Raw genomic sequence first — 23,671 nt, 5'->3', positions numbered from 1 at the left:
TGCTCCTCTAAAAGTGGTCTATAAGAAACATTTAGAAGACGTCCACGAATAGACATGAAGTAATTATACTGAGACACGTGACAATGATACGGAGAACAGGGGCGGATCCACTGTATAGCCCCTAGCGGGATGGAGGGGGAGTCGTCAAACATAGAGCGGGAGGGGATAGGGGACGCAGACCCCACGGTGTAAGAAGTATTCGTACACCGTGGCAGACCCCCACTCCTCCTCACATCTGCATCCACCCATGATGTGTCCGGCACCCATTTGGACGTATACGGACACGTACAATGTCGAGAAAACCCGGAATAGCTGCCGCCGTAAAAAAATTAGGCAGTGCTGTATGCACATATACTGAAGCGATAGCTAGACATTCGCTCAAACAACGCGGTGTTTCACTAGTGCTCACTGTTTACGATGACTGGGAAAATGAATAGCTCGCGTTACAATATCACTGGAATATGCGAGTTATATTTGACAATGACTGGGTTTCCCCTGAACAGGCTCCGTTGGAAACTTTCTTACGCGTTGGTGAAATGTAAAACGTAGCCCAGGAAGCGTTCTACCGCAAGAATTAAGAGAGATGAAATATGATGCGATGATGTGAGAATGCGAGTTACCCTCCCCGCAGAAGAGGGTATTTTCAACTGGAGCAGCGCGAGCAAGGGACATTTCTATAGGACCCTGGTGACATTATACGCCACGATCTCCGCTTCCTCAATTTTCTCTCCCTTCTTTCCATAGTGGGGTTCGGGGCATTTCCGGCCCATGTTCTGAACGCTCTGTCTCACGTTGCCGCGCTGCAAGTGGTGCACGTGATGCGGAGGCACTTTCCCGTGACGTCGCCGCTGCTGGCGACGAAAGTGGCTTTTTCGAGAAGTGCTCAATAACTTTCATTTCAACTTGCAGGTTTCGTGGCGTATACGCCGGTACACTACTTCGCAGACATCGATAGCCACGGCGTGATTTACGCATGGCGCTTGTCTTTTTTGCACTGCCCAAGCCAAGTTGCCAAGTTTTGCCAAGTTGAGCTGTACTAGTAAACTACGCTTCTGAAGAACAGAAAAAAAGAGGATACCTTTACTGAGAGAGGGCAGAAAAGATGCAAGAAGCGAATACAGGTGGCGATCATAACGTCATTGATCTTGACTACGCCTGCTTGAGCCTAGTCAATTTTTATCCGTAAATATATGGACTATGCAGCGTATTCTAAAGGAGCGAACAAGCGATCTTAGTTTCGAGATCTTTTACTGAGCGACAACAGCCGAAATACCCGTAGATATCTTGAAATCCGTGACGTCATAGCGACGTGCCGGCTGACCACGTTTGTTTTGAAAGAATACTGTGCGAGTATAAGCTGATTTACCGTTCCTTTGTAGCGTTCCCTGAAGTTCCGAAGCTGAATTATGGGATATCGACAGCGCCACCGTATAGTGTAGGTATTCTTTCATGGCACAGCGATACCCAAACAGAAGCGGGTTTTTGCATTCCGCAGCCATATGAATGCAGCCGCCGGTCGCAGTGGCGGATCGACCCTGCGACCTCGTGCGCAACGGCGCAAACCAATATATATATATATATATATATATATATATATATATATGGTCAGGGTAAAGTGAAATTGTGAGTCTTCGCGTGAGACACGGAGGCCGGCATTACGTCGTGAGGACGAGGTGAGAATGCAGTTTAGCCGATCGTTCAGGATGAAACCAACAGTTATAAATACAGAACTATTACTCACCTTTTAGACCGTCATACCAACCGTCGAACCGCTCACAAATTTAATGCTCAGCGGCTGCGGGACGTTTGATGCATAAAACAACTGGCGTCCCACAAGTAACGGTTGACAAACAATGCCGACAACCCAACTGGCGCAGTAATCTCGCGTCGGGACTTCTTTCACGACGCGCGCAGTAGCCCAGTTCACGAACATTGGCCACTGCTCGGTTTCGATCACGGCACCGGCCTGTAGCCGAGGAGCGCATTTCGCGGAGCAAGGGCGATTTTCCTGGCTCGGTTGTAGCGACCGGCCGAAGAGCCGTCGTCGTCGGTCGAATAGACGTCGAGGTCCTCCAGCTCGGTGAGACCGATGCTGGACGGGCTGCGTCGCATGGCACCCCTGATGACGTGCGCGACGAACCAGTACACGAGCACGACTAGCGACACGGTGACGACGACGGCGATGATGCCGACCAGGACATAGCGCTGGGCGACGTATAAGCCGTCCCAGACCGAGCCGAACCCGAGTTGGCGCACCTTGGCACGCCTCTGGACGTCTTTGCCGGGCGCCACGAGGTTCTCGATGTTCTCACGCATGGCCGCTTGCAAGGAATCGCGTAGGGCGGCCCTGACCTTGGCGTCCTGCTCGGAGAAGCGGTCCCGCGTGACTTTATCGTTACCCGCAAAGGCTATGATGCAAGGGTGGCTAACCGGAAACACCAATCGACCTGGTGTACCAGCGTCAGACATTCGCAAATTCTTGAACACAATTAGCAGCGAGACGTATACGAAATTGGTCGTTTTCCCTGCAACGCAATGTTAGCGGTATGTGAGCGACAGGAAACGCACAAATATCCAATCAGTGCCTTATTAACTACAATTCGGTAATTTACATTCATTACTAAATGTAAGGTGCTGAGGTAATGGCGGAATAGAAGCCGATGTGAAGTGGTCGTGTGCTCGAAGTGTGTGCACGAACGCCTACACGCAATCCCAAGAACAGCGCCAGTTTCTATATATCGTTTCCCCAAATGTGGTGCGGATACCATTTGGGGCTCCACGTGTTTTCCACAAAGCCCTCTATAATAATAATAATAATATTTGGGGTTTTACGTGCCAAAACCACTTTCTGATTATGAGGCACGCCGTAGTGGAGGACTCCGGAAATTTTGACCACCTGGGGTTCTTTAACGTGCACCTAAATCTAAGCACACGGGTGTTTTCGCATTTCGCCCCCATCGAAATGCGGCCGCCGTGGCCGGGATTCGATCCCGCGACCTCGTGCTCAGCAGCCCAACACCATAGCCACTGAGCAACCACGGCGGGTGAAAAAAGCCCTCTATAAACACTGTTGGATAAAATTAAATGGAAAGCCGTTATGTCGATTGCCAAAAGTATGTGAAATGCGAATGATTTTTGGGGACGCCTATGTTCAAAATGGTGAGTCTCAGGACTGCCACTAAATCGACACGCCTTGAACATTATTCGTGCTTATTACTTAGCAGTAGTTTACTCAAATTCGGTCAATTAAGCGATACCCTTCGCGATTTTCGGCCAATTTCTGACGTTCACTTAGGCGAAAAACGTGCTGCCGGGAAAATAGGTTTTAATTCAGGAGCCCACTTGTCTAAAGCATTACCACAGTCCTTCGTATTACTAATGAAATTCTTCATTTAGCCAACTATAGCATAAGCTAAGAGCGAAAAAGGCCGATTAATATCGATCGATAACAAATTTATCGCCGAAACATGTGGCTCATGTGTTATACGTACACCAGCATACAGTATATACCTGGGTCCTTCGTTTGCGGGATTTATGTTTTTTTTTATTTGGGGGGCAGAAATCGGGTGTTATTTTTTAAAAAGGCAACCCGGCGCGACATCGGGGGTATTATCGTCTGGCAGGAAAACGACGAAGAAATTGTTTCTTTTTGCTGGCGGCCCAAATATCAGGATTTTTTCGAGTAACCTTTACAAACGATTAAAACAAGCAATGTCTTTTTTTTTCTTTCGAACACAAACGTTACACTTAAACGAGCAAACTAACTCGGAGAAAGGCCATGCTCGGTGGCATATGCAATAGCAAAGAGAGCTGCTGGCAAATCCTGAGACAAGCTCTACAAATTACCTCCCCTTGTCAGACATGATCAATATAGTTAAAATAAATTACATTATAATAAGAACAACACATACAGATGGGTTCGGTGATCTCTTCTTTACACTGTTCGCACTTTTATAACAAAGAAAAAGAAATGTAGTGCATGCGGGCGTGCTTCGAAAGGATGTGTAATGCTTTCCCTTATCTTACAAGCCCTCAATTGTCGTCGTACGTTATCACACGCATCGGGAGCATTTCTGTGTTCAGCCTAGGCCTATCGGGCCTCTCGTCCCCGTCTGTTGTCGTCTCGCATTACTGGTTGCCAGTAAACGTCTTTGCACGAAAATTATAGACTACGAACTAGACGACTTAGCCACCTTTCTTTGAACGTAGTTAAACATCCTCTCAACGTCACAGCTACCGTTCACAAATGTAGACAAACGTCAGTGCTGTGTTAATTCGCTTCCTACAGCGCGTTACCGAGTTACACGTATGCGACGTGCAGGAAATGCGATGCGACATTGCGAACGCAATATACACTATCGGAATGACCCGCCGTGGTTTCTTAATGGCTATGGTGTTGGTCTGCTAAACACGAGGTCGCGGGATCGAATCCCGGCCACGGTGGACGCATATCGATGGGGGCGAAATGCGAAAACACCTGTGTACTTAGATTTAGGTGCACGTTAAAGAACCCCAGGTGGTCCAAATTATAACGGAATCCCCCGCTACGGTGTGCCTCATAACCAGAAAGTAATTTTGGCACCTAAAACCCCATAATTCAATTTTTTTAAAATTTAACTATCGGAATGAATGGCGACATACACAATGTAAGGGTACAGCGTTTAACACCGTCAAATGTTACAGAAGCAATGTAAGGGCATATCTATTGACATTGCCAACTACAGCAGTTAGCGAGAATCGCTCGAGTGTTAGCGATAACGAGACATACACTATATTCACATATTAATAATATTATCAATATGGTATATCTTGCCTACTTGCTCACAAAAGGTAGGCAGCGTTTATTAGTTTTGTAACACCAGCATTTATTATTACCCTTTGCGAAAGAGCAAACTAGGAGAGAAGTCGGGTATAATCGGATTTTAATAAATTTTGTTCGGGGCGCAAAACTCGGGAATTAATCGCGTTTTACCCGAACACGAAGGACCCTGTATATATCGGATATTCCAAATTTATAGCCCATACCGCCACCCACTGGCAAATGGCAGACAAGCCAGTTCCTAAAACTTCCCGAACAATTTTACTGAATGCCAGACATACTGTGCAGGAACAATCTACCGTTTATTATTTTACATTAAGCCACTTCTTCGAAAAAAGATATTCATTATGTACTTAGGATATGTGCAATAGCGCATCTTGTGAGACCCGGGCGCTAAGCACCAAGAATACAATCAGATAAGTGTAGCAGATCATACTCCCGCGATAAATATGGTGGCCGGTCCTAGCGGTCATTATTATCACAAGAACAAAACAATTTACAATAAACAGAAATGTGCCACGACACGCTAATTTCCACGCACCTTGTCGTTCGTTACAAACGGGTTTCGCATTACAACTATAGCGATTCCACATACTGATTCCGCCAAACCTATTCTATAGGTTTGATGGAAGTTTGCGACGTCATCACGAGTGGCATCGCGCAAGCGATTCATGGCTACTTTTGCGAAATATTGCGAAAATCGCTGCAAAAGAGCAGCAGGATATGATCCAGGGGATTCGGCAAGTTTCGAAGCCACTCCTATAGCTGGTTCCTTACTCTGCGATCACTCTGCGAGTGACAGGATCTGTCATGTGAGACGACAAGGTTCTTTCGACACGCCTTGCACTATGGAGCCAGATAGAGCTTAGGAGAGTGAGAAGCACAGTTCTTTCTCCCTCTGGAGGTTTGGCGCTCGAAAATTCAGTACATATTCTAAGACAGCTAAATACGCTTGTCACACAGGCACTGACTTCGGAACTATTGACAAGGTATCTATAGAAAAATATCACAGTTTCGCCATAAGGACGAAAGTGAATGCGATAGAAACATGTTGGAATATTACACGAAGTGTAAGACTCGTAGCTGTAGTGACAGTAAGAATTGAAGTAAATGTAAGTTGACCAAATAAAAACGAGCTGTTGTGCAAGGGGTCCTCTGTGTCCTGCCATCGGACACTTACATTTATGTTTATTAATTGAAGCCAACGTCCTTCTCAGCGACTTTACCACCCCTTTCCCGTATGGGGTGTTTCAAACCTCGTTCCTAGGCCGATCCCGGAGGTTGGGCGCACCCGCGCCATATAATTTACATAATCTTTAGGTTTCAGCTCTGTTATTGTTTCGCATTTAAGATAAAAGTCATGCGGTGTCGGTGTTCTGTTTCGTGACATTTGTTTGTGGGCTGCCATTCTCAAAATTCTGAGGAATAAATTTTGCCAAGAATGTACGACCTGGCATGAGCAACTTTAGTGAAACAATGGCGTGGCGATGTAACCAGCACATACCGCGTGTAATATAGCTTGGCGCGCACGCGGCATATAGCGTATAAATATGCCAAAACATACGGAACATCTCGGCAACGGCGACGGCAAAAGCGCTTTGGGATTGTCCATACAGTTGCTATCGCAGTAACGTGTGCAATTGCCGATAGGCCCGTGGGTGCGGTTGTATTGTAGCGCGAGCCTTGCCGTGGGCCGTATGCTTACTCGAGTCGGCCGTGCGCGGCAGCTGTTCTACAGCGGCGTCTCAGCAGAAGGGAGCATCGTAAACTTGCCTGCTCTTCGTGTATCAGGCGGGACACATTATCGTATAGGTTGAGCACGTCGCCGCTCTGGTTGTCGGCGGAGGCGGCGCGGCCGACTGGCAGAACAAACCGGTGCTTCTGCGACGCCAGCAGCGAGGGCTGCTCGGTCTCGGCGGAACCAGCAGCCGCGACGGCGTGCAGCAGCAGCAGCAGCAGCAGCTGCCCGGCCACCAGCCGGGCGCACAGGGCCGCTGCCGCAGCCATGGCTGCACCAACCGTCTGGCCGCAGCGGCGCCAACTGGAGGAATGTTTCCACAGTCGATGACAGTGTCGCTGCCGCTATAGTTGCACAGGGGCCAGAGATGTTCCGTGCAGGGAATACTCCCCCTTTCTGATGATTTTCGGCCATAACTTTCGGCCCTAACCGTATCTTTGCGATATTACGGGGAATGTTAAGATTGGTTGAGTAAATATTAAAATTACGCCAGTGAACGACACATCATCTTATTGATCCAGAGCACGTCATTGTCAGTGCACGGGCTTAAATTGAAGTCATTCAGTTCCACGTTCTCATAGTTTGCAATGTTTCTTTTTTTCTTTAATTACGGGGTTTTACGCGCCAATACCACGATCTGATTATGAGGCACGTCGCAGTCGGGGACTACGGAATAATTTCGACTACTTGGGGTTCTTTGACGTGCGCCTAAATCTAAGTACACAGGTGTTTCCGCATTTCGCCCCCATGGAAATGCGTCCGGCGTGGCCGGGATTTGATCCTGCGACCTTGTGCTTCGCATCCCGCACCATAGCCACAGAGCAACCGCGGCAGGTGAGTCTACAATGTTGAACAGTCGGGATACTGTTTCGTACGACTAAACGTGAACCGCACACTAGTGCGTCAATATGTGATAAGGTAAACTCGCTCAGAAGCTAGCTGCAGTGTGCCCGTTGTAGTTTACGCTAAAGCTCCAAAGCGGAAGACATGTCCGCAATAGAACAGGAACGTCGAATACACCGTGCCATGTTTCTCGACGTGAGTTTGATTAAATAACGCGGTCGATGAGTTCTAGAAGAGTGCGGATTAACCGAGGGGCCCGATTTTTTGTTAATCGTATCATGAGAAGCCAACAAACGAAGACACCAAGGGCAACATAAGGGAAATTACTTGTACTTACTAATTGAAGAAATGATAAATTAATGGCGATGAAAGTGGATGAAAAAACAACTTGCCGCAGCTCATTGCACGCGTAATGCGAAGACGTGGGATCGTTCCCCACCTGCGGCAAGTTTTTTCACCCACTTTCATTGCCATTAATTTATCATTTCTTTAATTCAATTAGTAAGTACAAGTAATTACCCCTATGTTGTCCTTGATGTCTTTGTTTGTTGGTTTCTCATGGTACGGTCGATAATTTACATTTTAAAACGTTATCTCTGTGGATGTATATATATGTACTTCAGGGGAAATTCACGGTGATTTTTTTAATAATCACACGGGGAAAAGTGTCGGAAATAGATATTTGTCGTGTATAGAAACGGGAATTATTCCGTGAAGTACGCAACATCACTGACCAAGGTCCATTGGTTACACTCTAATGTTGCCAGGTGCAGTGGCGTAGCCAGGAAGGAGAGGCACACCGGGCACGTACCTCCCTTTGGAATTTGTGTTAGTGTGCGGCCTGCCCAGCCTTTCCTTCACCCCCATCTCTCAAATACGTTCTCCCCCAGAAAAAAAAAAAACTGCTGGTTACACCAGTGGCCAAGGAGTGATGCAGGAGTCACACGTGGCACACGTGTTGCCACCGCGACAAAGTCCTTTAGTTGAACTGTTTCAGAATGGAGCGGCGAATCGATTTGTTTTAATTCTTTACGAGACTGTGGTGCCTGCACGAAACTGCGCAGGATGCCGTAAAGTGAAAGGCATGGAATGAACGTGGGACGCACGGAAACGTCTTTGCACGCGAGTAGAACGCTGGCGTTCTCGCATTATGCCTCCATCGAAATGCAACCACCGCAGCCGATAAAGGAAGAAGATTATTAAGAAATCAGCTATCTTACTACAGATTAACCTCAATCTTTAAATATATCCTTAAGGGTATTCCCATTCCGATGGCCCGTTGATGAAATGACTGCATCATCTCATTCCGACGTTGTGATGAATCGTTACATCATGCAGTGACGCCGTAGCCACTATCATCATGAGGAGCGGACGAAGCTCCAGCGGTGGCCCCTGCTGTGTTGCGGAGCGGCCGCCGGCGACCGCGGTAGGCGGGATGAGGTCGGTGCCGTAGAGGCGGGCGATCGGCGCGGGGGCGGCATGAGGACCACCGTGCTACTGGTCGCCGTGATGACGGCTGTAGTGGCGACGACATCGGCGGCGGCGATCATCAAGGACGGCTCGGTAGCCTCGGCCGCCTTCCGCGGAGAGTGGGCGAGCGCTGCTGAGCCGCAGCCGTGGCACGACGACGATGCCAGCGGAGCGGCGAAGCGGCGGCGCCACGAATCGCCCGACTTCGACCAGATCATCGTCGAGACCCTGGAGCAGCCACCGGCCAGGCACCGGCCGTCGGTGGCCCTCATCCTGTTCCTGTTCATCACGGGTCTCTTTGCGGGAGCCATGACACTGGCGTTGTGCGTCCTGTGCCTCCTGAAATCCTTCAACGGGCAGATCGCGTATCATTCGGTGGCTCAAAAGGACGACAACTTCTGCGTGGTCGAGAACCGCGGGAAACCTCTGGCCGACGTCATGTTCAAGCAGCGGGCCGACCAGGTGGCCGCAGAGCCGCGCATCGCGCGCGACTTCAAGCGCAGTGCTCGCGACGTGTCGTACACTGCTCGCGAACCGCCGCTGTACAGCGCTCGTGACATGCCCTCGTACAACGCCCCGCCCGGGGACCACACGCGGGAAAGCAGCAACAAGAGGAGGGGCGCGTACAAGGCCAATGCCCAGCAGAGGCAGGAACCGTGCAGTGACGACGAGAACGTCGACGATCACAACTGCGGGAAGGCGCTGTCCAACCTGCGGCTCGACCTGCGCATCAACCAAGAGTCCGGCCGCAAGAACAGGTACGCCTCCGGAGGCGGCAGCATGAGGCAGTACCCGCAGGATAGCTACTCGGCTTCCTCGTACTCGAGCGGCGAAAATACGAATATCAGCCATGCGTCGAAAGCGCGGCCTCTATTGTTCAGTCTCAGCCCAGACAAGAAACCTGCCAAGGACCACGGCAGCAAGACTTCCGTCAGGGACGCCAGGAGGTACAGAGCGAAGGAAAGTAGCGCCGCCCGGCGTTCCGACTCCAGGGACAGCCAAGCCAGCGAAGTGGACGAAAACCTCTACGGAGAGCAACATGCCGCAGAAGTATACCGGTCTATTAAGTCCCACACGAAGGCAGGTCGGCCGCGCAGCAAAAATACCGAGGCTACTCCGCAGAGAGCCTCGACGATGCTCCACCTTCACAGCAGCCCCGCAGCCCCACAGCATGAAGACGGTGTCCGTCAGCACGTGTCTAATGCAACAGATCAGCTAACGTTAGATGAGGTCAAGGCACTGGTAGACGAAATTCTTAACAAGAAGGCCAACAAGAAGGGAAAGGACAGCAGCTAGCTGATGGTGCGTTTCTGTGCCTAGCTATAAGTGCCTGAAGATCAGGAACAAATCGCACTTCCGTGCTACGGTAGGGACTAACATTATAGTTCACTCCAATGAGAGGGTGTTATTACCAATCTAAAGTATCCATTCTGGTTTGCTTCGTGCAGGCGCATCAGCATTTTGTGTCGTAATACAGATCTGAAACAGGATGTGTACATTTAAGAAGTTATGTTTTGTTAGCTTTACATGAAATGCGAACAGCTAAATGGAGAGAGGTGAATGTAAGGCAGTGACACAAAAACAGTGGCGTAGCAACAGGGGGGGCCGTGGGCCCCGGGTGCAAGGGGCCAATGGGGGGGGGGAGGGAGGGGTGTCATTTACGCCTGAAGACACCCCTATTTCCGCCGGCTTGACTGGGCGCAAATTGCAAAGAATGCTCCGGTATCCAGTAGCCCGAGCTCATGCACCCGATGCGTTGCGCCGCAGAATTGTCCACTGCAGCTCTATCAACACCCCACGAAATAATTGCACGAATGTGCGGGGTAAAAAATTTAATTCGCGAAATAGTCGCTAAACTACTCGCCTTAGCGGAACGTTTCATGTGGGGTGCGCTCGTGTTGTGCGTTCATGCTGGGAACAGGAGTCGCTAAACGTACAGTCAGGCGTTGTAAGGTGTTGAGACTCTTGGGTCCCTCTTCCGTTCAGAACGCGCAGCGAACAAAAACAGCAGCAAGAGGGCGTTCAACCAGCGCGCCCGGCGCTCGCGTTTACGGCGAAGCGTTCGTTGAGAGCGACGTTGCATAAGTGGGGCCGCCAAAAGTTGCGAATGGGATTCTCTGGATCGTCTTAAGATTCTGTTCGGCCGAAGAGTTTGGCGGCGTATGACTCGACAGGCTGTAGTCGTGGGCTCGCCGCGATGTCCGCTCGCTTTTACTTGCCATCTCCCGCTCGCTCCGAGAAGCCGCTGCGAAACCTACCATTATGTTTCACGCTTTCCTTCTTACCCTCGAAAGTTTCAGAAAACTGTTGTTGTTCTTGTGTGACTTCATGTCACAAGTACAGTGTCTGCATCAGCTGCACAGAATTTTGTAAAAAAAGAAAGGTGAATTTTGTAAGGATATTTCCCGATCGAGATTCTATGAAGTTATGTCTTTTTGTGATTACTAGGAACTCGGTAGCGCGAAAGATATGGCAGATAAGTAATAACCATATCCTTAATAATCCCGTAATTAGTACTTATAGAGGAAGCACTTCAATTCCAGAATTGAGGACTCAGTCGTATTATTAACTCAACAAAAACTTCTTAAACAAAATCGTTTTGGGTGCTACAACCTACAGTACTTTGGCACTGCGGGCGGCGCCCAGTATATGGCAGCAGCGAAAGAAATATGAAATAGTGGACCAGTGACGTTGATCCCTTAATCCTCTCCATTGCAAGTGCAGACCAACAGTAGAGCAAGCTTTCGCTGGCACGGGCTTCATCGCGACCTTTTCTTTCTTTTTTATGGTGACGCCAAGAATCGACGCAAAGCGTGCTTTATTCTGTTTCCAAACTTGCGGTGGTACCGTAGCTCGGATAATCACGTTTGTCCGTATAGCAGCAAATGAAAGCAAGGCTTTATTGATCAGAATGAAGAGAACTCGTAATTGTCATAGCATTGGTGCACGCGCAGCGGGGAGGCAGGTAGCGTTTTCCAATAGGGTGGGGAGGTCAGCGTAACTGACAAGCAATTTAATTTTCGTTTTCGTTCAGGGCTGCCCACAGACAAAATACTGCGTGCCATAGTACCTACAACGATTTTTGTGAAGTTGTTGTTGGGCAAGGTATGAATGTCGGTCTTCAATTTTGCAAATGTAATATTGCCGCTAAAATTGGTAATTGAAGCTTTCTTATAAAGATATTTTTTGTTACTTGTGACGTGAGTCATGTTTTCCACGATGCCGCATTTGTATAGGCTGCCAAGCCTTACAGTCTGACAGAAGATATGCACATGAGCTTATCACACGTTATCAGTGCAGCACCCTGCGTTATTTGGCGCAGGAAAAACAGCGTGTATATTTGCTGCATTCGCGATCTCTGGGAAAGAAAGCGAAGGAGAAAGGGACCCGGGGAACGTGCGCGGTATCTAAGGCGGCTGTACTGGTGCTGAAACCCGGAAATTGTCGATATCCTCGCCTTCCTCGACTACATCAGGGGGCGGGGTGACAGAAGACTTATGGGGCCCGGGTGCCAGACGACCTAGCTACGCCACTGCACAAAAATTTAACAATATGCAAATTTTCAGCAAGAATGAAGCACTTCGTTACTTTAGCATGTATAGTTAGTTTAGCACAGTTATAAATAATGATATACAGATATACAAAGGCAGCTATTTTTGTGTATAAAGCACACAGTTCACCAGTTTGCCATTCAACACTGCATCGTGCAGCAGGTCACACCCACCGAACAAAGTACAAATGCTTTGCAAAAAAAATGTTGCCACCAATAGCATAAAAAGGCTGACGTGCATGGATATTTGCAGTTTAAAGCAAGCAGAACTGCGAGCTTCTCTGAAGTAATATGAACAATCTCCACCCTCGAATATCAAATATAATCACTGGAAATTTTTAACAAGAATACGTTTACTTTTAACGCAACCTGTTTATACAGGTTGTTGACATCTGATTTTGTAAGTACGAGTTTGGTGGTATGATGAAAACATAATACACACAGTTTGCTTAAGAATCTCCAAATTATTTCAATTTGTTCCTTATTTGTCAGAAATGTTGCTGAAGGTCGGTGAATGCCAACTACACAATGAGAAGCCACTTTATCAACTTTTCTGAGTGCAACCATTTCCTTTGATGGCAAACACAGAAAGTGCAGCATAATTATTTTATTAATAAAATAAATTTGGCAATATGAATAATAAAGAGATAACAAAAATCATCCTAAGAGCAAGTCCAGTGCTTTGTCCCGGTCATTTTGGGCTTCAGCAAGGGCCTTAACAATGGAGTCTTTCTTGAATCCAAGAGCCAGGAACTGTTGTTCGAGTCGTAAGAACTCCAGTGCCTGTAGATAAATATGAATTTGTGATGTTTGTTACCCTTCATATGACAGATTACAGCTAAGATGCTCAGAACGAAAATCACTGCACACAATGCACACTGTGATAATGTGTGCCACCTAGATTACGACAGCAGACTACCTCCTACACGGTTTGCTAAAAACTGACACTCAAGCGCAGGCTATGTCATTGAATCTTGTTATGTATGTAGAAAACAACTCCAAGATGCCGAGAAACAATACTAAAGTTATACACACCTCTCAAACCCATCTATATGTAACATTATATACATCACCTGTGTTCGAAAGAGAGGAAGATGATTAAAGGCTAGTGTTCATGTTGCCTTCTGCCTTTTTGTCTCCCATACAAAAATAGCATCAACCCACAAGCCTAGTTAGTCATTCCTGTATTCTTAGTTAGTGAACAATCCACCCTGTGATGTAATTACAAGTCGACAAAATCGTCAACGTCATTCTAGACTAAAAAAAAATAAATGTACTGCTTATTTTCTGCTCTACCACAAGCTTTAATGCAACGCTAGTGAGAAAGCCATTTCAGTTCTACTGTATTAGTACATTATGCTTCTACAATACCAGAAAAAGCACTCTTACCATGAGAAGAGGCTTGGTAAGCCAGTAAAGACACAAGAATGAGAAATGGGGGGTGTCACCACTATGATGATCCTGCACCAACTCACCATGGTGCCATGGATTAGGAGTGTGCGCTCGAGCATAGGTAACATTTTATTGGTAAAGACGACCTGCATTGTATTCCATAGGAGTCAAAGGCTAAACAAACAAGGTTTAACAACATTTATTTAGCCACAATCCCCCTAGGATGAATAAGCATTTTGATATATGTGAGCTCATACTGACATATCGGTGCTGGGCTTTCAGCATAAAATTAGAAAAATGGAAATTTGGCCTTCATCTGTTGTTCAGGTAATGAACCTGTTACTGGGAGAGTAACTTAAATAGCATTTTGAAAGAATACCTTATCAGGTGCAACTGATTTAGTGTTAGCGTACCTTTAATGACTTTTAGTAACATTATGGGGAGACGAAAATGGATTTCGGATAAAATGTCATTTTTCTATGCTATGCTAGTTATATACTAGGAGCACTTAAAGTTTAACTCGCATGCAACAGCAGACACACTCTTTTTCTAACAAGAATGGACTGTAGGACGACACAACTGCGTCTGATGTGGTATGCCGTTGTTCCTACATTTATTCGGGAAGCTGAAGCCAAAGCGGTGAGCGGAGTGGTGGCTGTGACATTCAGCCCGGCCAAGACCGAAAGTATGTTTTGATGTTTGTGGTTACTCGAGATTCATCGCTGTAGTGGTAGTGATTATTGAGTGGGATGATGATGATGATGTGACAGCACTAACTACTGGCGATCCCATCAACTAGTGATGTTCTCTGCATATCACCAACCTGTTCGTAGTTTCCTGTGCTGACCTGCAAGGCTTCCTCAGCATCCACGTCACTGAATCCAGCATCAACAAGTGACTGCACTTGACACAAGTGCTCGACAACCTATAAAGAAGCATTTTAATTTACCTCAAAGTAATTTATTATTACTGCATGTTGAACATGTCATGCATTTACAACAACATAACCCAGATATTAATCAGAAAAGTTGTAATATAGGGTGACCGTGAGCACATTTATTAATGTAGAGTACGTCGGGTGGAGTGGCGCCAGTGTGCCACTTGCTGAACTTTGTTGAATAGCCTGTCCTGCTGCTGTGTGTCGTAAACAGTTGTCATTTTTGTGTGCACCTTAATATGGTGTTGCTCCTTCAACGACCTTGGCTACCTGTGAAATAAAGTTAGTCTTTGTTTCTGAATGTTTCTTCATTAGGTTCTGCACTAATTAAACACATGTTATGTTTACTTACTGAACTTACTGTCATAATATGTGTTGAAACATATGGCTCACTAGAAAGCTCTTGCCTAGAAGAGCTGACCAAGCACAAATTTAGCAGCAAGGACAGCTTCATCAATTTTGTGAAGAAATCTTACGAAGAGAAAGGAAGGTGATAGCCGTTTGTAAACTGTTTGAAAGTAGACAATCAAGTACATTACATTCCAGTGTGCACTGCTATAAGCCACGAGAACTGCAGTGCGACAATGCAGTACCTATGAAGAAGCATATTGTGCAGCATGTCAGAAGCAAGAAGTAAAAAAATTATTTTGTTGTGCAGAAGGTTCACTGCACCAGTTTTTACAGCAGTGTTTCTTGTTTGGTGGCGTTAAAGCAGAATGTGGCCATTCTCAGGAACAGAGTAATGCTTTAGCCAGGTCAAGCTGGTTGTCACAATTTCACAACGCACACCTTCTGAGCTCCATATAGGAACAAGGCTTGTAAGAGAGAGGAAGCTGTAGTCTGTTATGTGTCATTATACAATGATCACATGTTCTTTTCACACACCTAACTTTGAAATAAACCCTTTGGATGTACATTGTTCAATGAGGCTGAATACTTCAAGTGACTCGCACAGTTACATTCACCAAGGGTCATAACTGCAGTCATAATATCTGCAGTGCCAACTGCCATAAGGTGAGAGACGGTTTGCCATCTAAGCCAAAGGATGTACAATGAAAAAAATATGTTGATATAGAGCAGTGGCGTAGCCAGAAATTTTGTTCGGGGGGGGCTACGCCACTGGCCCAATATATATACATATATATATATATGTGTGTGTGTGTGTGTGTGTGTGTGTGTGTGTGCGCGTGTGTGTGCACGTGTGTGTGTGTGTGTGTGTGTGTGTGTGTAGCTGCACGTTGCAGCTCAGCCTCCTCCTTAAAATGAAGCTTTAGCTTGGGTGCTCCTATTTAAGTACATGTAGAAAGGGAATTCGTTTTTCCCTGCAACCACTTCACCAAATTTGAGGAGGTTTGTTGCATTTAAAAGAAAAAGTTTAATTCTAGTGACTACTGGCTTCGAATTTTTCATTTAGGTGGTCTATTATTTATCAAAATAGGCCAAAATTGAAAATTTTCGGAAAACGAAACTATCAAGTTTAAAACTCCGTGACTCAACAATGAAAGATGATATCACAATTCTGTGAATTGCATCTAATAGTACATCTACAGCGGACAAAATAGATATGTTACACATGAATCTCAAAAAAAATTAGTATTGTGGAAATACGGCTTTTGCAGAACCCTTGTACACAACGTAACCAAATCACGTAAGATACAAATTGACACAGCAAACTTGTCCGCTTTGACTGTTATAATAAATGCCGTTTACAGAACCACAATATCTGTTCTTCATGCATAGCTATTAGTTTGTAAACGTCGTGCTTCTATATTTTCAAACTTTCGAATTTTCCAAGATATTTTAAACAAAATTCAGGCCCTTAATCAAAGTTCTGTTTCCAACAGACACTAGGATTTAACTTTCTCTCTCAAATGCAACCAATTTCAATAAAAGTGATTAGCAGGATTATCTCAGAAAAGCGTTTCTGCGTTTTACAAGTACTTGAATAGGCCGCGTCGGATTGGGCCCGAGCTAAAGCTTCCTCTTAAACAATTTATCGAGGGATCGAATACATGAATAATAACTGCATTGTCATTGCCAAAGATGCTGCAAACGAATTCTTGAAAGCTACGCTCCGTAAATACAAGTAAAATATGTATTTTTTCATAAAATATTATACTCGTATGTGCCAAAAATTCTGCCCAACATAACTGACGTCAATGCCTCCATGTGTTTTGTCTATTTATTAAGTAAAGAAAATATCACATGAACTTTAGAACTATATCAGTTCGAAACCAGGAAAGCAGCGCATGCCGCTGATTTGAAAAATTAAAAGGCAATGAACTGAACAAGTTGAGGACAAATATGTTAATGAAACTTTGTCATTCAAGAACCGTGCTTACGTTCTTGTATATATGCAATGGCCAGTGAAAAATCTCAATGACGCTGTCGTTTGTTCCAATGTATTGCGCAGGAGTAGCTGTCCCTTGTCGTGTATCGTGAGTAATTGCAACGAAGTTATAGTGGCGACAGAGAGCACGTATAAAAAGCAGGAGTTCTGCAAGATATATGAGGGCAAGTCAAATGAATGAGCCAACAACGGGGTACTTTATTTAAAAGTAGTCTTCATGAGAATTTAGACATTTGTCCTATTTACTAACGAGTTGCGTGATTCCAGTCTTATAAAACTCCTTGGGTTGCTGCTTCAAAAAGTCTGTATCTGGTTCCCTTGAGCTGTTTTTTTCGGTTGCCCCAAAATGTGGAAGTTGCAAGGTGACAGGTCTGAGCTGTATGGTGGATGTTGCAGCGTTTCCCACTTGAACTTTGCCAGTTTTGTATTAACCACATAAGCGACGTGGGGACAGGCATTGTCGTGGAACAACATGACACCATTCGTCAATTTTCCACGTTGTTCATTCTTGATTGCGACACGCTGCCGTTCTGGCATTTCACAATATCGGAAACAATTGATAGCCTCTCAAGATTTAGCAAATGTATCAGTAATGGACCCTGTCGATCGAAAAAAAAGTCAACACCTTTCCAGCGGAAATGATGGCCTTTAGGTTCTTTGGGCGTGGTAAATTCGAATGTTTCCACCGTAAGCTTTGCCGTCGTGTTTCAGGCTCGTAGTAGTGGCACCAAGGTTCGTCCCTGATCACAGTTGCAAACAAGAAGTCGTCATGCTCATTGTGATACCCGATCAGATGAGTCAAGGCAGCGCGAAACTTCTCCGTCTTCTCGCGATGGATAAAAATCTTGGGGATCCATTGCGCACCAAAGAGCCGATAACCGAGAAGCTCATGAATTATGGCGTGAACCGAACCGTGACTGATGTTCAGACGGTCTGCCAGTTCATCGATGCTTATCCTCCGTTCTTGTTTCAGCAGCTCATGAACCTTTGAAATTTTTTTGGGGGGGGGGTGATTGCAGGATGGTTCTGGCCCGGTCTTGGAATGTCTTTGCAATGTCCTTTGAACCGTTTGCTCCAACGCTTCACAGTGGTCAATGAAATGCAGTGTTCAACGTACACGGCAATCATACGGCGATTAATTTCTGTTTTGGAAACACCTTCAGCTGTCAAAAACTTCGCGACACCGAGCTGTTCAACTTTTGAAGTGTCCATTATGTGACGCATTCATATTCAACCCAGTGTATGAGAGCATTAAAGAACATTTATCTTCACACCTGCGTGTCACTTTTGTAATTGAGACATGCCGTTCTCCTACGCGCATGTCTCGCAGATAATGAACCGAACCATTATTGCGCGGTTAGGGTAGGCTCACTTTCATTTGACTCGCCCTCGTACATTAGAAATGCAAAGATACAATGGGATATGCAAATGCAAAAATACGGCTTGATAAAGGACAAAAAAGTGTCACTGGAAACAAAGTTCACTGCATGTATACACAAAACCTCGCAACAAGATATTTAAGTGAACGTATAAGTCTCCAATGAGTTTATGTATGTAAGAAGAAGTAACTGTATATAATGCGTCAAACAAGGCAAATAAACATGTTGCACAATTATAGATTCACAGAATCCTAGATTCCGCCCCCATTCCATCCACTCCCCCCGATGTATTGCGCGCGACGGAAGGCGGCGCGTTTGCTCCCCGCTTTTCTCCTTTGCGCACACAAGACTGAGCCACCATCGTCGGCTCACCCATTCCACCTCCCCTCCTACGCTTTCACTCGCACATACAGCATGCAGCGCATAGTCACGATGTTATCACCCTTGGACTTTATACGAAACATGAGGGCGATGGCAGGAATGCGCCTGGAGTGTCCATATAATTGCTTTCGCAATATTATAATAAACGTATCCGGCAACTGAAGCGTCCCGTCGTCCATTACTTCCCGCAAAAGAAGTATCAAAATCGAACTTTCACCATGCGACAATTCGCTGCGCCGCAACAATGTATATTTTGTTTTGTCTGTGAGGCGGAGGCACCGAAATAAAAAAAAAACGCATAGGAAAGTATGTTGGTCATGATCTAATGCCTACTTCGGGCACCTAATGGGGCTACGGAAGGAATACCGAAGAAAACATGAGACGCTTGGTCCACTGAGAACCATACGCATACTGCTCAGTATCCTACAGCGGCGAAACAAGACTTTCCGGAAAGGTTCCGCTCAAGGAATGCGGTGCAATCCTTCGAGTCCCCACAGTGATGGCGGCGGGCGACCATTGTTTTTTTTTTCTCGTCTGCTAGCCAGAAAGCGTCCAAAACTCTGTCCGGTGAAAATCCACTCGGCCAGAGCAAACCGAACGCGCACCGAGAGAGAGAGAGAGAGAAAATGATAAAAGGAAGGTAGGGAGGTTAACCAGGACTGAGCCCGGTTGGCTACCCTACACTGGGGAAACGGAAAGGGGGACGGAAAGATGAAAAGAAGAGAAAGTCCGAAGTGCACCGCACGGTTATCGGGGCCATACAAGAAAAACGTATGCGCTCTGGCTGGCTTAGCAGCCCGCGGGTAGGGTAGCGAGAACAAAAAAAAAATGAAGAGGCTCAATGTGTCCTCGCGAATAAAAGTCAAAGTAGAAAAAATAAATAAGAACGTAGTTACTTTGGCTGGCTTTAGTGTCTTGACATGGATGTTCTGGAGTAGGTTAAAAAAAATGTTGATATTTTTTTATGTGACATGACAGCACAAATGAACTACCCCAACGCTTCGTCTCATTGGACCTCGCTGCCTGCTTTGTCAACTCGTCTGCTAGTGTGTTGATTTGGCTTGTCTCGTTGTATGTTCCGATGTAAGATTTTAGAAAAGTCAATAGACCTTTCGCGTCAAATGTTTATAACAACATTAAACCCACAACGTTCCGCAATTGAAAATCTAAAGTACAACTTTGGAAATGTCAATGCACCTTTCACATCAAGAACTTATGAGATTTATACCCATAATGTTTCGCAATTGATATCCATGCGCTCCATAGATTCTGTGGCCTCAGTGAGATGCCGCGGCGAGCCCGCTCACCATCAAAGCGCCCTTGAAACTTTGTGCTCGGACGGGACTGCTTGGCGTTATGTGACTCCCGGTGTATGGGCGTCGCCACGAAATCCAGCCCGAGTTTGTAATCTTCGCGGTTAAATGTCTTTTCGAGCGTCAAAAAGACATTCTAGACAAAATCGAGAGTGATTTCCGGCGCCGGGGGTCGCTTTGGTCGGCGGTGCATGGACAGCACGAAAAAATTTCGGGGGGGGGGGGCTGAAGCCCCATAAGCCCCCCCCCCCCTGGCTACGCCCCTGATATAGAGGCCTTTTACAGTTTTTTTGTATGAAGGGAATGCACAGATTATTGTAAAAAGCCCACAAATTTTGCACTGGTGTCGCAAGTGGTGTGAAACTAATTCAGAATGTTTCATGGTCTCATATACAAGTACCCTTAACTTTTCCCTTATCGCTAGAAATGTGCTTATATTAGGTTCTCTTATATATTAATGCTTTATTATTTCGAGACATACTAGTTGCAACATATACCTTGATTCACAAAATTGTATCCTGATCATTGGTCTTTCAAATGGAAGTAACGCAGAAATAACTGCTCAGCGAGTTCTTGAATATTCTTATGCGAAACTTCAAGGAAGCACCTGAAGAAACACGAATGAAAGTAACGATTTGCTATATTTATTGTTAATACTGAGAGTACCAAACATATGGAATACACAAAATATGTGTCTTGCTCCTGGTCTCAAACTTTTTTAAGTTGGACCACGCAAGAAAAATATTATGGAGTTGGTGGCATGAATACAGGCCATCAGGAAAGCTTTGCGCAAATGTGAAAACGAGTAAGCACCTGTGGTGCAGGAATCGTGTTTTTACTCATTGCAGCAAGCACCTGCTTCCGGTTTTACAGCATTCTTTAGGCTCTCTAAACAGTGATTGTCTGGTTGAGGAGCATGCCTCTTGATTTTTGTTTTCGATTGGCTCTTCTGTGCAGGCAAGGTGGTCTAGTCATGCACCTTGAGCTGGTACTGGAGCCTTTATGTGCTTTGTATACTACTTGTACAGTACTGCACAGTAATGCACAGTATTGCACAATATTGTATGGTCATGAGTAAGGGCATTTGCACAGGCAGTGCTCAAAAGCTATGAGATTAGACTGTCAGTCCAGTTTGTCTTAAAGCTCGATCTGAAATCTACTGCATGCTCTTGTGTGAGTGAAAAATCCGCATGCTGGGAATCATAGCTCGTAATAAGGCGTACACTTGACGTCGAAGCGGCGATGGATAAAAGCAACCTACGGGAGAAAAACAAAGTTGCACTTGACATTAGTCAAACACAATTACTGAAACTACATGCACTCTTCAGTATTTAAGATATTTAAAACATCATTAAAACAGTGTAGACTATGGATCAGAAAATTAGAGTATCTAACAAAAGCTTTTGTGTTTTCACTCCTGCTGCCATTTAAAGGTGATGTTACTGAGTCGACCAAAGCATAAATTTTGCTTTGTGTGATTGTGGAACTGCTAGGAGCAATGGAGGCTAGCTTTGATGATACTTCCAGTCAAAGCTTTATTTTTCAGTACTTCTCAACATGCATATAATTGTTAAATCCGACGAATAGCTAAGTGAAGTTGTCATTTCATACGGTATGCATCCTTGCTCATGGGAAAATTCTGATGGCAATGTTTAACATGTAAAAAAAAAAAGAAACATTGATAAAATTGATCGATTCCTTTGGGCTCTATAAGGAAAGAGTTAAATGCAATTCAAGTGTTTTACTTCACAAAAAACAAAAATTTCAGGTGATATGAGGCTAACAAGATGGTTCCAGAATATAAATCTAACAGCCTATAGTCATGCAACTGTATCAGAGCTTCAGAAACGGAGGTCACTAAAGGAATACCTTTTTGTCATCTGTGCTTCCTTGGGACTGCAGGGCCCGCTGAGCCCTGTGCTTGTCGAAGCCCATATCCATTAGGGAGCGTAAAAGAGGAGAGAGAGCCTCTGCTGGAGTCTCTTTGGCTGCTGCTTGATCATGCTGGGGCTGGGGCTACGTGAAAGGCAGACATTTCAAAAGGCAGCAACTACAATGATCACAATAATAAAAAAGAAAATTAGTGCAGTGGGTAATTGTTGGAATCCCCTTCATTGCACAAAACAAACCACACAAAAGCTGTAGTCAGTTCCACTCAGGAGCAGTACAATCTCTCTAATATTGTGTCAATTACGTAAAGCTGCATAAAAGCACACATCCTTTATTTCCACCATTTTCCTTCAACCGTCACTACTCTTTCATCTTCATCTTCACTACTCTTTCATCCATTCATCTTTCTTGTTTGTCTGTGCACTTACCTATAGCAACTGTTTATGCACATAGCTAGAACTTATGTGTGCAGCCAGAAGTGGGATGGAAGGAGGGGCTGTACACAGGCACAAAGGCAGCATACTGCACAAGTGCAAGGATCGAAGCACGTAGTGTGAATCTTACAGGGAGCGCGGTTTGTGAGTACATGCAAAATACAGAACGGGGCTATGTGGCACAATCCTGATATGACAGATGCGACAGACACTTGGCAATCAGTGCTCTGCAGAGAAAGTGCACCAAATTATTAATGCCATATATTGTTGTGTGCACCTGCACTCAAGGGTGGTGTGGGCTCTGATGTGGTTTCATCTGAAAAGTTTTTCATTGGAACTGCTAAATATGGTGCATAGCTAGCGCCATCTAGAAAAGTCAGTATCGCAGCTGCTATTAGCCGTGCCAGTAGCCAACCGTACACAAGTGAGGTCGCCATTTTGACCTGTGTCATGTCGGCTGTATCAGTGTGCGGCGTGGTGTTATTGCGATGGCACCAAGCAGGAGATGCCACTACAGTGCCACTTTCAAGAGGAAAGTTGTGATAGCCGCAGAGGCATCGTCGAACCTTGAAGCCGGGCGGGACTTCGGCGTCGATGAGAAAAACGTCCGTCGTTGGACGGGACGACAGCAGCTTTTTGCCTGCGCCGCAACGAGGATGGCATTTAGCGGACCAAAGAAAGGCCGTCACCACAAACTGGTGACAGTTTTGGCCATCTTTGTTCGGACGCAAAGAGCAGCTGCCCTTCCAGTGACAACAGAAGTGCTCCAAGCAAAAGCTAGGGAACTTTCGAGAGAGCGAGGCCTAAAGCCAAAGGATTTCAAAGCCAGCCGGGTCTGGCTTCAGAAATTCATTAAGCGCTTCGGCTTCAGCCTCCGACGTCGCACTTCAATCACCCAGAAGCTGCCAAGCGATTTCAAAGAAAAGCTGATAGCTTTTCAGCGCTACGTGCTGCAAAAGAGAAGCGGCAGGCTACAACCTTGGGCAAATCGGCGACGCCGACCAGACGGCTGTGTATTTTGATATGCCAATGGCGTACACCGTGAATAAAAAGGGTGCCTAGGAGGTGAAGGTGCGCTCTGCAAGCTACGAGAAGCAGCGCTCAACTGTGATGCTGTGCTGCACAGCTGATGGACATAAACTCCCTCCTTATATGATATTTAAAAAGAAGACACT

General features: G+C 45.8%; 2 protein-coding genes across 6 annotated transcripts in view; both read right to left on the bottom strand.

The window, feature by feature from the left end:
• Positions 1-1,766: 1,766 nt before the first annotated feature.
• On the bottom strand, positions 1,767-6,885 carry LOC135906963 (uncharacterized). Its single transcript, XM_065438600.2, has 2 exons — positions 6,593-6,885; positions 1,767-2,361 (listed from the first exon to the last, which is right to left on the bottom strand). Exons 1-2 carry the CDS (start codon positions 6,824-6,826, stop codon positions 1,954-1,956), a joined length of 642 nt encoding a protein of 213 aa, XP_065294672.1. The 5' UTR covers positions 6,827-6,885; the 3' UTR covers positions 1,767-1,953.
• A 6,127-nt stretch (positions 6,886-13,012) lies between these two features.
• LOC135906967 (ubiquitin-associated protein 1) overlaps positions 13,013-23,671 on the bottom strand; it is a 106,058-nt gene continuing 95,399 nt past the window's right edge. For all 5 annotated transcript variants that reach the window (XM_070531867.1, XM_070531869.1, XM_070531866.1 and 2 more), the window contains 3 exons: positions 22,042-22,182; positions 14,636-14,737; positions 13,013-13,203 (listed from right to left, as the gene is read on the bottom strand). In XM_070531867.1, coding sequence (XP_070387968.1) covers positions 13,078-13,203; positions 14,636-14,737; positions 22,042-22,182 — 369 coding nt within the window. In that variant the 3' untranslated portion in view covers positions 13,013-13,077. The remainder of the gene's footprint in view (positions 13,204-14,635; positions 14,738-22,041; positions 22,183-23,671) is intronic.

This window comes from Dermacentor albipictus, chromosome 1 (genome assembly GCF_038994185.2).
Source record: "Dermacentor albipictus isolate Rhodes 1998 colony chromosome 1, USDA_Dalb.pri_finalv2, whole genome shotgun sequence".
Classification (NCBI taxonomy): Eukaryota; Metazoa; Arthropoda; class Arachnida; order Ixodida; family Ixodidae; genus Dermacentor; species Dermacentor albipictus.
Note: the sequence above shows the minus strand (reverse complement) of the source record. Positions and strands in the feature narration are given on the sequence as shown.

Coding starts and splice junctions, on each gene's coding strand:
- LOC135906963 (XM_065438600.2), bottom strand. CDS start 6,826: ATGGCTGCGGCAGCGGCCCTGTGCGCCCGGCTGGTGGCCGGGCAGCTG. Junction 2,362..6,592: donor GCCTGATACACGAAGAGCAG/GCAAGTTTACGA, acceptor TTCTCCGAGCAG/GACGCCAAGGTCAGGGCCGC.